The sequence below is a fragment of the Cynara cardunculus genome, assembly GCF_001531365.2.
Source record: "Cynara cardunculus var. scolymus isolate 2C chromosome LG 12, CcrdV1, whole genome shotgun sequence".
In the NCBI taxonomy this organism is placed as follows: domain Eukaryota; kingdom Viridiplantae; phylum Streptophyta; class Magnoliopsida; order Asterales; family Asteraceae; genus Cynara; species Cynara cardunculus.
Window position 1 is genome coordinate 37653398 of NC_037539.1, and position 14344 is coordinate 37667741.

At 32.3% G+C, this 14344-nt stretch overlaps 2 protein-coding genes across 2 annotated transcripts in view; one reads left to right on the plus strand and one right to left on the minus strand.

Moving 5' to 3' along the window:
• Positions 1-11978: 11978 nt before the first annotated feature.
• LOC112523890 lies at positions 11979-13327 on the plus strand. The gene is made up of 4 exons (XM_025133562.1): positions 11979-12541; positions 12724-12846; positions 12928-13069; positions 13157-13327. Exons 1-4 carry the CDS (start codon positions 11979-11981, stop codon positions 13325-13327), a joined length of 999 nt encoding a protein of 332 aa, XP_024989330.1.
• A 553-nt stretch (positions 13328-13880) lies between these two features.
• Positions 13881-14344, minus strand: part of LOC112523891 (cyclin-dependent kinase F-4-like) — a 3615-nt gene continuing 3151 nt past the window's right edge. Inside the window, exon 2 of the mRNA XM_025133563.1 lies at positions 13881-13917. Within this exon, the coding sequence (XP_024989331.1) occupies positions 13881-13917 (37 nt within the window). The remainder of the gene's footprint in view (positions 13918-14344) is intronic.

The window sequence follows — 14344 nt, forward strand, 5'->3', positions numbered from 1 at the left end:
AAAAACAAATTAAATTACACATTAACATACGACATATATGATAACATTATAAAAAATATTAATATTGAACTTAATATAATTAAGTATGTATATATTAATTATACATATATATATATATATATATGGTTAGGTTTATGCAAGACCAACTTGTTTTCGTGAGACCCATGAAACCACAAAATAACACTGAAACCTCACAGGAAAACATTGTCAAGGTACGAAAAACATCGAAACTTCACAGCAAAAAACTATGAAGGTTTACCTTCACTGTGTTTTACTATGAAGGTTCAATGTTATGTATGTGGTCTTACGAAAACAAAATGCTCAATATTTGAGAAGTAAAGAAGTGGTCCTAGCATTTCATCTGGTCAACATTTGTGGCTTTGACCATGAAGCACCGGATAATTCCTCACATGGGTATGCGAAAAACAGAAGGGTAGTTTTGTAACTTTTTTCAAATAGGTGGCAAACAAGTTTATATATGAACCCATGTGATACACATATGAACAATATGTTCATATGTCAACTCGTTAATTAGTTCACATGTGAATCACATAGGTTCTTATGTGAATCGGTTAATTAGTTCATATGTGAATCGGTTAAAATAGTTCATATGTGAATTACACGAGTTTACATATGAACATATAGTTCATATGTGAATCACATAGGTTCATACATAAACTCATTTGCCGCCTATTTGTAAAAGTTACAAAACTATTTTCTCTAGTTTTCGCAAAACCGTAATTATTTAACAGTTAAAGCCGCAATTATTTGACCAGTGAAATCCGATCTTGACCATATGAAGGGCTAGGATCACTTCCTTACTTCTCAAATATGTATCACTTCTCAAAATAACATTTGATTATATATAATTGTGACGGGTAATAGATAATGGATAGTGAATCGTTTATCTACAGCCTACCCAATTAAATTTCAAGTTAACAGGTAATGAATAAGTGGGTGAAATTCTTTGTCCACTCTTATCCAACCAGTTGAAACATAACGGTTATAGGTTTACCCTTACCCGTTGTCAATCTCTTGCCAATTTCCCAATATGGTATTAATTATTTTTATTTTTATTTTTAATTTGCTCTCATTTTTAGACCTCATGTCAAATTCTATTAATTCATCCTTTTAGACAAATGGGTGTAATTGTTATCCATTAGTATTTTTCTTTGGGCCTCTCGTGTTTGGCCCATTATTATTCTAGCCCACCACTATAGCGGATATAGTCTCATCTTATAATCGTATCCAAATATTCCATGAATATTGTATTAAAGAGTAAATTACATATTCTTCTGTTTTTTTTTTCTATTAACCTGATTATCCAACTTGTTATGCGAATCAACTAATATCTGGACGACCACCTGCTTTCAGGGTCGGTCCTAAGATTTTTTATGCTCTATGCGAAAATAATAAAAGATGTCCCTAAGCCTATTTTTTTAAGCCAATGAAAAAACGAAACATGCGATCTTTTAAAGAGTTTAGAATCTATTCAAACTAAGTGTCTTATTCCCGTGTTGATTTTTATTAATTATAATTGAAAAAAATACAATGGGGGACATAAAAAGCAAAACTCTAAATACAAAATATAGAATGATAAAAGAATAAATCCTGGATTAAGATCGTTCTTACTTCTTTTCCAGTTTTTTTTTTCCAAATTGAAATTAGCAAAATAGAAACTTTATTTCAATATATGGGACTTAACATACAAGCAAAATTATCATTACTTTTTAACTAAAATAGTAAATTACATCTAAATTACTATCATATTAAGCAAAAAGTAAAACTCAAAAGTTATAGGTGTAACGACTAAAAGCTAAGGGCCTATTTATTAATGAAACTAACAACTTATTTGCTCAACTACGCATGATTGTTTCGTAGTGGCTTCATGATATAGAAATGACTTATCTAGTAAGCTTTTAGAGAGAGCTTTATATAGAAAGTAAAGTTTTTTTTTCCAAACATGTCTCTTCCAACTAAAAAAACGCTCATTGCATCTGCGAAAAGACTCTCTCAAAACAAAAAATTTTCCAACTTATACAAACAGATTACTTCATACAGACAACTTTATTCATATAAAACTTGATAAAAAAAACCAATCAAACGCCCCGTAAATCAAATGCGGTACCCGTAAATCAAATGCGGTAATGTCAAACCTCAAAGTAAACAAAAGTCAAAAGAACAATAATAAATTATAAAATTCATAATCTATGTTACTGTGTATTGCAAAGAACAACTGCCTAATATGTTGTTAATGTTGTGCAATGTACAGTATCACAATATGTTGTTAATGTTGTGCAATGTGCTCCAGCTATGTTGATACAGTGATATGCTCATGTGCATTGAAAATTTCAATTCTCAGATATTTCAATATGCAAAAGGAAGACTCATTATCAAAATGACAAAAGCCCCTTAGCCTTAGCCTAGTAGGTCGGTAACCCACACGACCATATGACCCATCTTTATAATAATCAGTTAGAAATTAAAAAAAATTGCAAAAAGATCTAAAGATTCATAAATCATAATATGACTCACCCAACAACTCGATAAGTTCAATCAACAGTAGAATCAGTCATTCGATATTTCCATCTTTGATTTCTTGAATCTAATTTCATGACCTTTAATCGGCTGGAAAGAGAACTCCATGCCTTGAAAATCGAAATAGTCGAACTTTGAAGAACAATAGAAATTAGATTGAGTTGTTGGAATGATAGCATTAACCGGTTCACGATGTGCATTAAATATTCATCACTACTAGGCCTTGGGCATGTTTTTATAGTTAAAACTCAGTTGTCCAATTCCCATATTATTAAACTTAAAACTAGTAATAGATGACAACTTGATGCTCCTTTAAGCTTTGATTCCCTGTGCGGCCGCACGGGCTGCACGTGGCCAGGGCCGGCCCTGCCTGCTTTACAGGTAGTCTGGAGTCACTGTATTTTAAATTCCATGGCCACAAAGGGATTTTTGTTCCTCTTTGGATTTGAACTTGGGACCTTCGGACACTTTTAACCTTTGGAGTCCAAGCTCAAACCAATCAGACACCACATTTGTAGTTTATTCTTGTGTTTTTTGGTTTTCTTAGGGTGCGTTTGGTTTGCGGGATTGTAATGGATTTGGGGGGATTTGGATTTGAAATCCATTCCAATCCTGTGTTTGGTTTGCCAAATTGAAGGGATTTGGAATCCAGGGATTTGATTAAAATCCCTTGTATGCGGGATTTGGAAATCCTTTGCAAAGGGGCAGGATTTCAAATCCAATCATTTCCTTCCCATCGCTTCCATTCGATTATTGCGTCTCCCTTTCTTCCTCCCGCTTCCTTTCCGTCGCTTCCCTTCCATCGCCGGTGCTTCCTCCCGCTTCCTTCCCGTCGCTTCCCTTCCATCGCTTCCCTTCCATTGCTTCCCTTCCATCGCCGGAGCTTCCTTCCCGTCCCTTGCGAAGCTGTGCCCTAAGGTCGTCTCGCCGGTGCTCCCTTCCCGTCCCTTGCGAAGCTGTGCCCTAAGGTCGTCTCGCCGGTGCTCCCTTCCTTTCCCCTCGCGAAGCTGCGCCCTGAACCACCTTGAGCCAAAACCCCTTGAGCCAAAACCCTTTCCTGTTCGCCGCCTTCTCGCATCACTCTCAGCAGGTAAATCATATAACACCTTTTGTAGATACTTAAATCTGAATAGGTATGAACATAGTAGTCATCCTTGTTTGATGAAAACTTTTCTCAAGTATATAGTTTTTGTTTAAGTGTGCTCTGTACATATGATGGTTTCATCGTCATTGCTATATACTTGCTTAAACTGATTCTTCAGATGCATGATCATAGGAATTTTGCTATTTCTAATCAACTTCTATATGTTGTTTTATGATTCTTGTTGATATATAGTTGAAGTTCATGGTATACACTATGATCATATTATGTCCAAATCCTGCAAACCAAAGACAAGAATGGATTTTAAATCCAATCCAAATCCCATGGAATCCAAATCCTTCCTGGGAATCCAAATCCCTCATAAACATTCTTGCAAACCAAACACACCCTTAGAGTAAACAAGTGAAATGAGAATGTTAGTCTAATACTAAGGCGAATAGCAATCATCGTTTTTCTTTCTTATACTTTAAAAATTATAGTTTAAGGGCGGTGTTTGTGATTGTTTGACTTGTTCCGGTGTGGCACCGGTAATAAGTATTTTTGAGTATTTGGATAAATAATTTATATCATTGTCAAACCGATAATAAAAATTTAAATTATTATAACTTATGATAAGTTAATAAATATTTTTATAAAAAAAATAAGTTATTTCAAACAAGCAATCTCAAACACCCCAACTATACTGGTTTATAAAAACACTTTGAGTTTATCTCTTTTTTCATATTTTTTGTATTTATTTTATTAAATAATTTTTGTTGCTGGATACTGTTCCCCCTTCCCCTTGATGAGTTCCACCTCCGGTAATGAAACAAACCTCGACATCATGAGCTCCATTCCAATCATCTTCTCCGATTAAGAACTAGACGGAGCACTTTTCCGGTCAACTTCTCCGACGAAGAACCATGAAATCAGCAAACACAACTCAAGTCGTAGTGGGATTTCTTCGATTTTATACATCCAGGGTTTGTGTTGGTCCCTGTAGATTTCTCCTATTTTCCAATCTATCTTGTTGTCGTGTTTGATTTGCATCAGTAAAGTAGTAGGAGAGTTAGAGAGGAGATGGTTTAGGGGAAGTAGGGGGATGGGTGGTGGAGCCGAAGGTGGTGGCCGGCGGCGGAGGGGAGGGTGGTTAGTCAAGGAGAAGGGTAATGGTTTTTTTATATATTATATACATATAAAGTTATCATCTTTTTACAAACTCAATAATTCATATAAAATTTATAAACTAGTTTTTATGTGTCGTCAACATGTTTGAAGGTGTTGTGTTTATAAAGTATTGTTTCATATATGGTTTCTGACATTTTTTAGGCTCTGGACGAGATATAAAAATGGGTCCTCGATAAGTATGATATTTTTTCAATATATTGTTTTTATTATCAGAAATAACATTGAATTTATCATATAAAACCGTTTTTTCCGAGTATTGCTGGACGCATAATCAATCAATACTCATTTCTAAATTAATATTATCTGCTAGAACATTTTTATGTAGTATCAGTAATTTGTTTCATCGTCAAAAACATCATATGATATATTTTTGGTACATAGAATGATAACATTTGGAGTTACAAAATCGATTATTTTGATTTCCAAGTGACACTATGTAAATCAAGGTAAATAAGTTGGTTTTCCATGTAAACTCATGTTAATGCTTTTTAACATCATTTTAAACTTAAATATTGTGTTTTCGAATTTGGGAAGATTAACACCATTTTAAACTTTTATATTATGTTTTCGAATTTGAGAAGATTAACTCCATTTTAAACTTTTATACTATATATTCGAATTTGAGAAGATTAACATCATTTTAAACCTTTATATTATGTTTTCGAATTTTAGAAGGAAAGAAATAATGAGAAAGGAAAAGAAAAATAAAAGGATAGAAGAAAAATAAAGTTTTTTATTTGTGTTTTTAATAGCGAAGAGGGATGAAGGAAAAATATTTAAATAAAAATAAATTTTGATATAATTTTTTTCCTATCCTTTTCTTTTCCTTAAAAAAATCTCGAGAACAACATATTTTTTTCCCCCATTACTTTCTTCTCTTTCCTACGTAAAAGAAGACTCAAGAATATAGAGTTAGGGTTAAAACAAACTTTTTCTGGAATCATCGATTATATAAATTAAAAATTCATGTTGGTGATAGTTTGAGATCTTATTCTTCTTTTAGAAATAGAATAATACATAAGATTTATACACTAAATATTAGATAATAAAGAACAACTATGAAAAAACAATTATAGTTTTATTATTCTAAATATACATATAAGTTGTACCGTCTTATATGGTTGGTAATTTTTTTTCAAAAGATGGTGGCTTTGTTAGATAATAACAAAAAAAATTCTATCATATTTTAATATAAAAAATAGAATTCACGCGAGAATGTAACAATCAAAAGAGTCGATGGGAGATAAATTATGGAGAATATATCAAAGTTTTCGAAGCAAGTAATTTTAGATTAAAAAACTTAGAAAAACATTAAATAATATTATATAATGAACAGTAAATTAACATCTTTATGTATTTTTTTCTCCAATATATTTAATTCATACATGTTTGGGTCTTTAATAGTTAATGTAGTACAAATATATTTTCTTGTTATATTAGATACTAATTTTTTATGTGTCTTCTATTTACTAATTTTTTTGAACTACTATTAATATATTAAAAAAACTAATTTTTATGGGCCTTGGGCATACGCCCGACCCGCCCTCCCCAAGGACAGCCCTGCATATATGAAATATTTAGGACTGTTTTTTCCACACATAAAATGGTCATGAATGTGTCACATATGAACTAACACTATATAAGCACTGTATTTTCACATGTTGTTCATATGTAAAACAACGTATGAAAACTGGTCTATAAGTTTGTACGATTTATTGGGTTTATAAATGGTTATTCGTGTGTATATGCGTGTATGTGTATCTGGTTATCACTCTCATAATCGGTTGAAGTGTTAGATACAAGGAAAGATAGATTTCATCTAGGAAATGATGACCTATAAGTATTAGGAGCTGGAATTCCCTATCTAAGTACAATATGTATATTATTGTACTTCGCAGAATACACTTGATCGCATATTGTATTTCTCAATGAACTTGTTAGATAAATTTAGCTCAGCACCAGCGCAACATCATTGAAATGATAAAATAAAAAAAATTTAATCTTTTGGAGTCACTGACATTGCTTATACTTTCTTGAAAAAATGGGATTAGTAATAGAAATTCAATACCTACTTACATGAAAACACAAAACAATCTCTTGGAATGTATCTGCTGATAATAAGTATATGTCTGACTTACGCAAAGGTTGTTCCCAAACTGGATAAAGGAATTACCATAGGAAACATATTGATTGTTTGGAAGTAAACTAAGCAAACCCTTGTAGCTATCTCCTCGACCATTCCAAGTATTACTCTACATGACTTCAAGAGTGTGGATGGTTAAGGACTATCATTACACATGTTACAACTAAAATATCTCGTAATTATCTACTTGTAACTCATTTCTATATAAAAGGCATGTGATTAATGAGAATTACATATTCCCTCTCTCTATTGTATTGTTATTATGTTTCGTTTGTTCTGTAACACCAGACCAATTTTTATATAAAATTTTGTTTTTCTTTTTTTTGCTGAAGATTTTTACAGGAGATGCTCAAAATTTCAAAATCGAACTCAAGTCGAGTGTTATCTAAAATCAAACCAAAAGATCACAACGTATTTCATATCATAGCAGTTTTTTGATGACGGGGCATACACATACTTGCTCAATAACTCAAAACATTCGTTCTCGTGAATATCTTAGGGTCATGCAAAAGTGCAAGCTTGTTTCTGACATTTTATGATGTAAAAAAGGGTCGTCAGTAAGCATGATTTTTTTTTCAATTACATTATTTTTTATCATAAAAAATAATATTGAATTCAGTAAATACTAATAATTCATATAAAACTATTTTTCGAATATTCTTAGACACAAAATCAATCAATGATTCTTTCTGAATCAAAACTATCTACCATATCATTTTTACATAGCACCATCAATCTGTTCTACCGTCAAAAATGATATACCATTAATATATATATATATATATATGCACACACTATATCATAATGCGTTTGACAAAAACTCTTAAAAACCATTTTTTATGCATGAAGTACTGTTTATTATGCATATTACTTAAAATTCAAGATTACAAGTGAATTGTGCATAAGTACAACTTATTAAAACTTCATGTTTGAATTCATGTAACTAATTTCAAATAAACATAATCAAATAGAGAATAAACATCTCATTTTAAATATAAAAAAACTAAAATATAATTAAGATAATTATTGAGTTTTAATAAAATACTTAATTATTATGTTTACAAAAAATTATATTATTAAACCAAAAATAAAAAAATGAATTAAAGAAATACGGAAAAAAATGAGAAATTTCAAATAGTTAGTCTGATACTAATATCAATATTTTTTTAATTTTTTATGATATCGTATTTATATTTTACTCAAAAATAAAAACATTATCGTTTTCTCAAAGCCACATAAAAATGTATTATAATATAGATTAAGACAAAAAAAAACTAAAATCGAGATTTATCTTGCTGCATTGTGCGAGCACCCTTCTAGTATATATATATATTTGGGGTCACAAACACTCACTATTCAGAGTAACCTTCTAAGATAAACAACACTGTAAAATGAACGACTAAATTAACTATCTATATATTTTCTTTTCTAATGTAATTAATTAATACATGTTTGCACGCGTAATATAATACTAAATTTCTTTTTGGTTCCTACTAAATACTAAAAAAATTGTCTCTTTTATTTACTATTTTTTTTTGAATTACTACTGCATACTAAAAAATTAGATCCCTATTACATAAAACTTCAATGGTCATGTTAGCTATTGTTTTCTACATTTCAACTAACAATACAAAGAGATTGAACTATATTGTTTGCAAGAATTGACATCACGTGAGACAATACTGTTTTCGTGAGATACGGTTTTTAAAGTTGAAACTTCATAGCAAAACACTGTGATGGTAACCTTCACAGTGTTTTTGCTATGAAGATTTTTTTTTTTTTTTTTTTACCTTCACCACATTTTATTGTGAAGTTTCAAATGTAAAAATCGTGTCTTACGTGTCTCAGGAAAACAGACTTGTCTCATGTGAACCCAATCCTTATTTACAATCTAATCAACACTTAAAATAACACACCATAAAGACGGACACGAACATTTATTTACACATGTTGATGGAATGCCTATGTCTACATGGCATTGCCCGATAGTCGATCAATGCACTATAACCAACAAATAAGGTTTCAAAAGTATATGGAATTATAACTTAACGTCAAGACTTTTACTTATATTTGAATGTCACATACTTCGACCGAAAAGGGTACGATGCCACCTTGTGGAGCACCTCAACATTCGTTATATCATATGTCACTCATGTATGATAATAACGTTCGTCTCTCTCTTGTTGACGTTAGCAATATACAATTTATGGAAGAACCTAAGAAACATGTTAAAAATGTGTGTTGTAGTTAATGAAGAAAAACATATGATTACTTCTATGTAAAGAACTTAAAGTACAATTTGTTTGTAATCATAAGTCAGTATGTATTCATGTGTTATTTTTCAAATGGACGAACTGCTGGATCAAATCCATCAGTAATCACACATGTTATTATTTTTCACTTTTAAAGATTCTTCATTATCAAATATTAATCACATGTGATTAAATTATAAATAGTACGAAGCTCTAATCACATGTAATTTAATTATTACTCAAAATCATTTCATATATTGTTGCGGTAAATGGTCAAATATGATTATTTATCATGAAGAAATCTAAAATAAAATGCTTTTGCTAATCATAAGTCAGTAATCACATGCGATTTCAAAAAATTCATGAAGATATAGTTCCAAAATTCATGGAGATATCGTTCCTAATATCTCACCCACCTTTGAAACAATTACAAAATTTGATTTTTTTGTTCCATTTTTTCCTTAAAAACAATTGTCTCCTGTGAAAACAAGCCAATCTGGCTTCTTATTTACAATTTTTGAGATTCCTAATATTAACCGAATGATGTGTGCGGCTTAAACGAGTTCTCACCTTCTAGTAAGCTTACTACATTCTCGTTTGATCATGCCCAATGTGTGTGTATATATATATATATATAAGAAGAGAGAGAGAGAGAGAGATGAAAGTTTAAATGAGAATAGTAAGTTAGTAAGCAAATAAGAGAAGACGAAAACGGTCAAATTATGTGTAATATCGCATGTGATTTTACATTAACGGTCAACGCAAAAGTGTGCGTGCGACATGGCCCGCGGCCTTAGATTGCGACCAAAGTCGTGTGAATCACATGTGACTTTACACATGATTTTAGTGTAAAATCACATGTGATTTAACCGTTTTCTTATTCACTTATTTGGTTATTGTTCTCGTATGAACTTGACTTTCTCTCTCTCGCTGTATATATATGAGTTCTAATACGAAGGCCAAATTTCATGAAAGGTTAGATTAGAAGTTTAAGGTAAGATTCATGTGAATCATTTAAAAGAATCTATTTGAAGATGCATATGTGAACTGATGTTATAGATTCTTCATATGGGTTCATATATGCATATTTAAATGTATTATTTCAATGATTCACATATGAATTTCTCTTATTACCTTCTCACAATATTTAACATTCATATTTGAACCTCCCACTATATATATATATATATATATATATATGAAACAATATTCTAAATTATAACATCTGTGAGATGTTTTCCTTCAAGCCCTAGGACAAGCGCCTCATGGTGGATCCAGGCAGTTAGCCATGCGACTTTAATCGCCCAATTTTCCACATTATTCACTGTGATCTGTCCCACTCAAGTGGCTCCGGAAGTCGGTTGCACGTTTTTGTCTATCATTCTTGTGAGACATATGTTTTCCCTCGTGTAGCCAAACTGGCCTAGATTTTTGGTGCATGGGTTTTTAATCTGGTAGCTGCTCATTTCCCTTTACATCGTAGACTTCAAAATAATCAGATATAAGAAACCCCCGATCTATCAAGAACTCTTTCATTTATCTATTGTAAAGGCTATAATCTCTCATTTGTATCATCATCAAAGTTATAGTAGATCGATTCTCGGCATCATCAAATTTGGAACATTTCACTCTTTCTTACGCTTTGTCCTTTCGAAAAAGATTTTGAAGTGTAAAACTGTCTAAAAATTTTGTGGTATCACATCTTAATCATTTCTTTTTTAAAATTACCAAAATAGACATAGGTTTGTAATTGGCACGTCTATAATTTACGGAGTGGTCAGAGTGAAAGGGAAAAAAAAAAGTTTTTGAATCAAATCCACAATTACAGGGATTAAATATGTAAATTTGAAAAAAAAAAACATTCACAATTTTACTAACCTATTAATTAATTTACATATTTTATATATTTTTTCATACTTTGACACCTTCATAAGTCATAAACCTACCGATTACACTCTTATAACTATTTTCGTAATTTTAAGGGGCGTTCGAAATTGCTTATTTGAAACAATTTATGTTTTTCCTGTAAAAGTTTTTATCAACTTATTATAAATGAGAATGATTTAACTTCTTCAAAAACTCCTTATTACCGGTTTGGCACCGATATAAATTATTTATCCAAACACTCAAAAGTGTTTATTATCGATGTCATACTGGAATAAGTCAATAAATTATTTTTATAAGACCAAAAAAATTCAGCAATTACCAAACACCCTTAAAGAGAAAAAAAGGAAATTCAGGGGTTGTTTGGTAATTACTGAATGTTTTGGTGTAGAATGATTAAATTATACTTGTTTGGTAATTGTGTACAATAAAATTAGAGCTCTTAATGGTTAAGAAAGATCCAGTATACAAAATTATTTAGATGATTTTAAAACCATTAAAAAATATATATTTTTTACCAAACAAGATTCACCTTTTAAAAATTTAAAGATTGTTTTCTAACATAACTATTAAGAGTAAACAAACAAACCTGAGGTATTTTAATTGATTTCCTTTGGAAATCCTCCAGCAAAAAGGCTATTAAGATTGACAGTCGGTGAAAATGGGAAGTCGTAGATATATAGGGGGAAGGCAGGCAGGCAAAAGGAAACATTCGCCGTCGTCCCTCCCATACATGCATTTAATTCACTCCATCATTACCATAATACTCATACTCCTCCTCTCTCTCAAATCCAAAATTCAAATTCCATCGTTTCTGTTTCTGTTTCTGTTTCTTTTTATCAGTAGTATAAATTATCGGATCATATTCTTTCCACCTAGCTAAGCTTCATCAATGGCGAACCATGTTGTTTCCAGAGCTTTAGACCCCAAAGCTTCTCCATACCATAAGATCTCGGTCTCCGATCATCTTTATGTTGTCGACATCCCACAATCTTATCCATGTTATCAGCTGATCACTCCTCCTCCTCCTCCGTTGCAGTTCGAGATTCTGCAACCCTTTATTGCCATTTCACCTTACGTCTACGATGTTCATCTCCAACCATCGCCACGTAAGTCAGTACCACCACCGTCGCCGGTTTCGGGGAAGAAAAAGAGTATCGTTCTAACCCCAGTTCCGTCGGGTCCTCGGATCCCCAAAGCTCGGGTCCCTCGTCACTTCCGCCGAGTTAACAAGGTGGTGCGTGTGGAGAACTGCCGTGGAGCTCGTCAAGAACAGAAATGGCGGCCAAAGACTTGTGTAGGAGACAAAGAAACAGGAAATGATGTCAAGAAACAAGTAGGGTGTTTTGAAGGAAGAAGACGATGGAAGAACAGAAGTGGAGAGTATCAACAAGTTTTACCACTTGAAGCAAAATCAACTTCTGTGATGATTAAAAACATTCCAAATAAATACACGTAAATCTGTCGATCTGTCATTTATGGCGACTATCTCTTCATTTGTTAACCTCCTTTCATCTCTCTCTCTCTCTCTAACTCATGAGAGAGAAGATGAACAGTTGCATTTAATACATGGGGTTTTCTTAAAATGGGAAGCATAAATGTGGAACCAGTCGGTAAAAGTTTCATGTTTTTTGCAGGAGAAAGCTGTTGATCCAAACATTGGATAATCATTGCAAGGTTGAGAACGAGAAGATCAAGAATGATGAGACAAAGAACCTTGTTTCTGCTTATGATTTTCTTTATCTACCCATTGATTTCAAGTAAGTTTACCTCTCAACCCTCATTTTACTGTGTGTTCTTGGTGTGTACATATATGATTAATACCAACATTTTATTTACAGTCATCGGGTGAACGCTGGTTTCGCATTTGTCAACTTCACCAATCCAAATGCTGCAGTGAGATTTCGAGATGCTTTTCATGGCAAAAGTTGGAACTTGTTTGACAGTCCAAAGATCGCTGAGATTTCAGGAGCCAGAATTCAGGTACATATTTTTTAAACCAAGTTATTAACGAACTCAGATCATTATTTCTTCTTGCACCATTAGTGTTTCTTTATTGGTGATTTTTAGGGCAGAGAAGCTCTAGTGAACAACTGCAAGATAATGGATTTCACTTACGGGTCTGAAGAAGACATGCCAGTCTGTTTTGATCCGGCAAGGGATGGGTCGGGTCGGGTTCATTCCAAGATGTATACAGTGGGAAAGTTTGTTCAATGGGGTAAGATAAAATCTGGGAAGTAGTAGCCAATATGCATTTGTAACAATCTAGGGTTTTAGGCAAGTGTAAAAGACCCTTTTAACCATTAGGGTTTAATGGGGTCTCATCATCATCTTATTTTCAAGAATTAGGGTTTTAGCTTGAAGGGTTGTAACCAGTATGTAGGGGTGGAGCTAGCCACCTGAGCCAAGATTGGGTTTTGTCCATGGCAGGGTGGTTGGCTCCACCTGGTTTGTGGTTGTGATCTGTTTGTTGTTTAATAATAAAAAAGATTTGAGACTAGAATGATGTTAGTGATGCTTTCAACTGAGAGTGCCTTGTTCTTGTTGCTTGTTGCTGTTTTGGTGCAATTGTTGGCTTTTTGTGTGTTTTATGCATGTAAGTTGACTTATGTCCAGTGTTTGACTTGTTGACTAGATTAGCACATGACATCCTTCAGACCACTGGTTCTTCATTTGTTGCTCAGATTCTTCCATAAAGATGGAGGTTCCAAAGTCTACATCCATTTTGGTTGAAACCATATAAAGCATAAGAGTTGCTTTTGGGTTTTAGCAGAGGATATGAATGGTACTGAGTTTAGAACAACAAGACAAGTATAAGGATCTCCAAAGCATAATCAAGACAAAAACTTGCAGCAAATGATAAAACAAGGTCAAAAAGTTGAGTTGCATTCTGTTGCCAATTCTTTGTTTTTAGGATTATAGGATCATATCAACAACACACTTATGATATGTGATAATACTTGTGAGAGGGCTTAGTGATGTAAGAGCATCTTCAATGGAGGTTAATGGAAGCCATTACATGCATTGTGAAGGGAAGTTAATGGAATAGAGGTTATTGGCCATTGTATGCATAATGAAAGTCAATGGGACCCACTAATTTATTTTTTCTTTTATAATTAAATTTGTAAGGATTTAATTATGATATTATATATATATATATATATATATATATACTATAATATAGTATTTATTAATCAATAAATTAATTTTTATTTTTGTTTTTCTTAATTTATAAAAACAACATAATTAATAAAACAT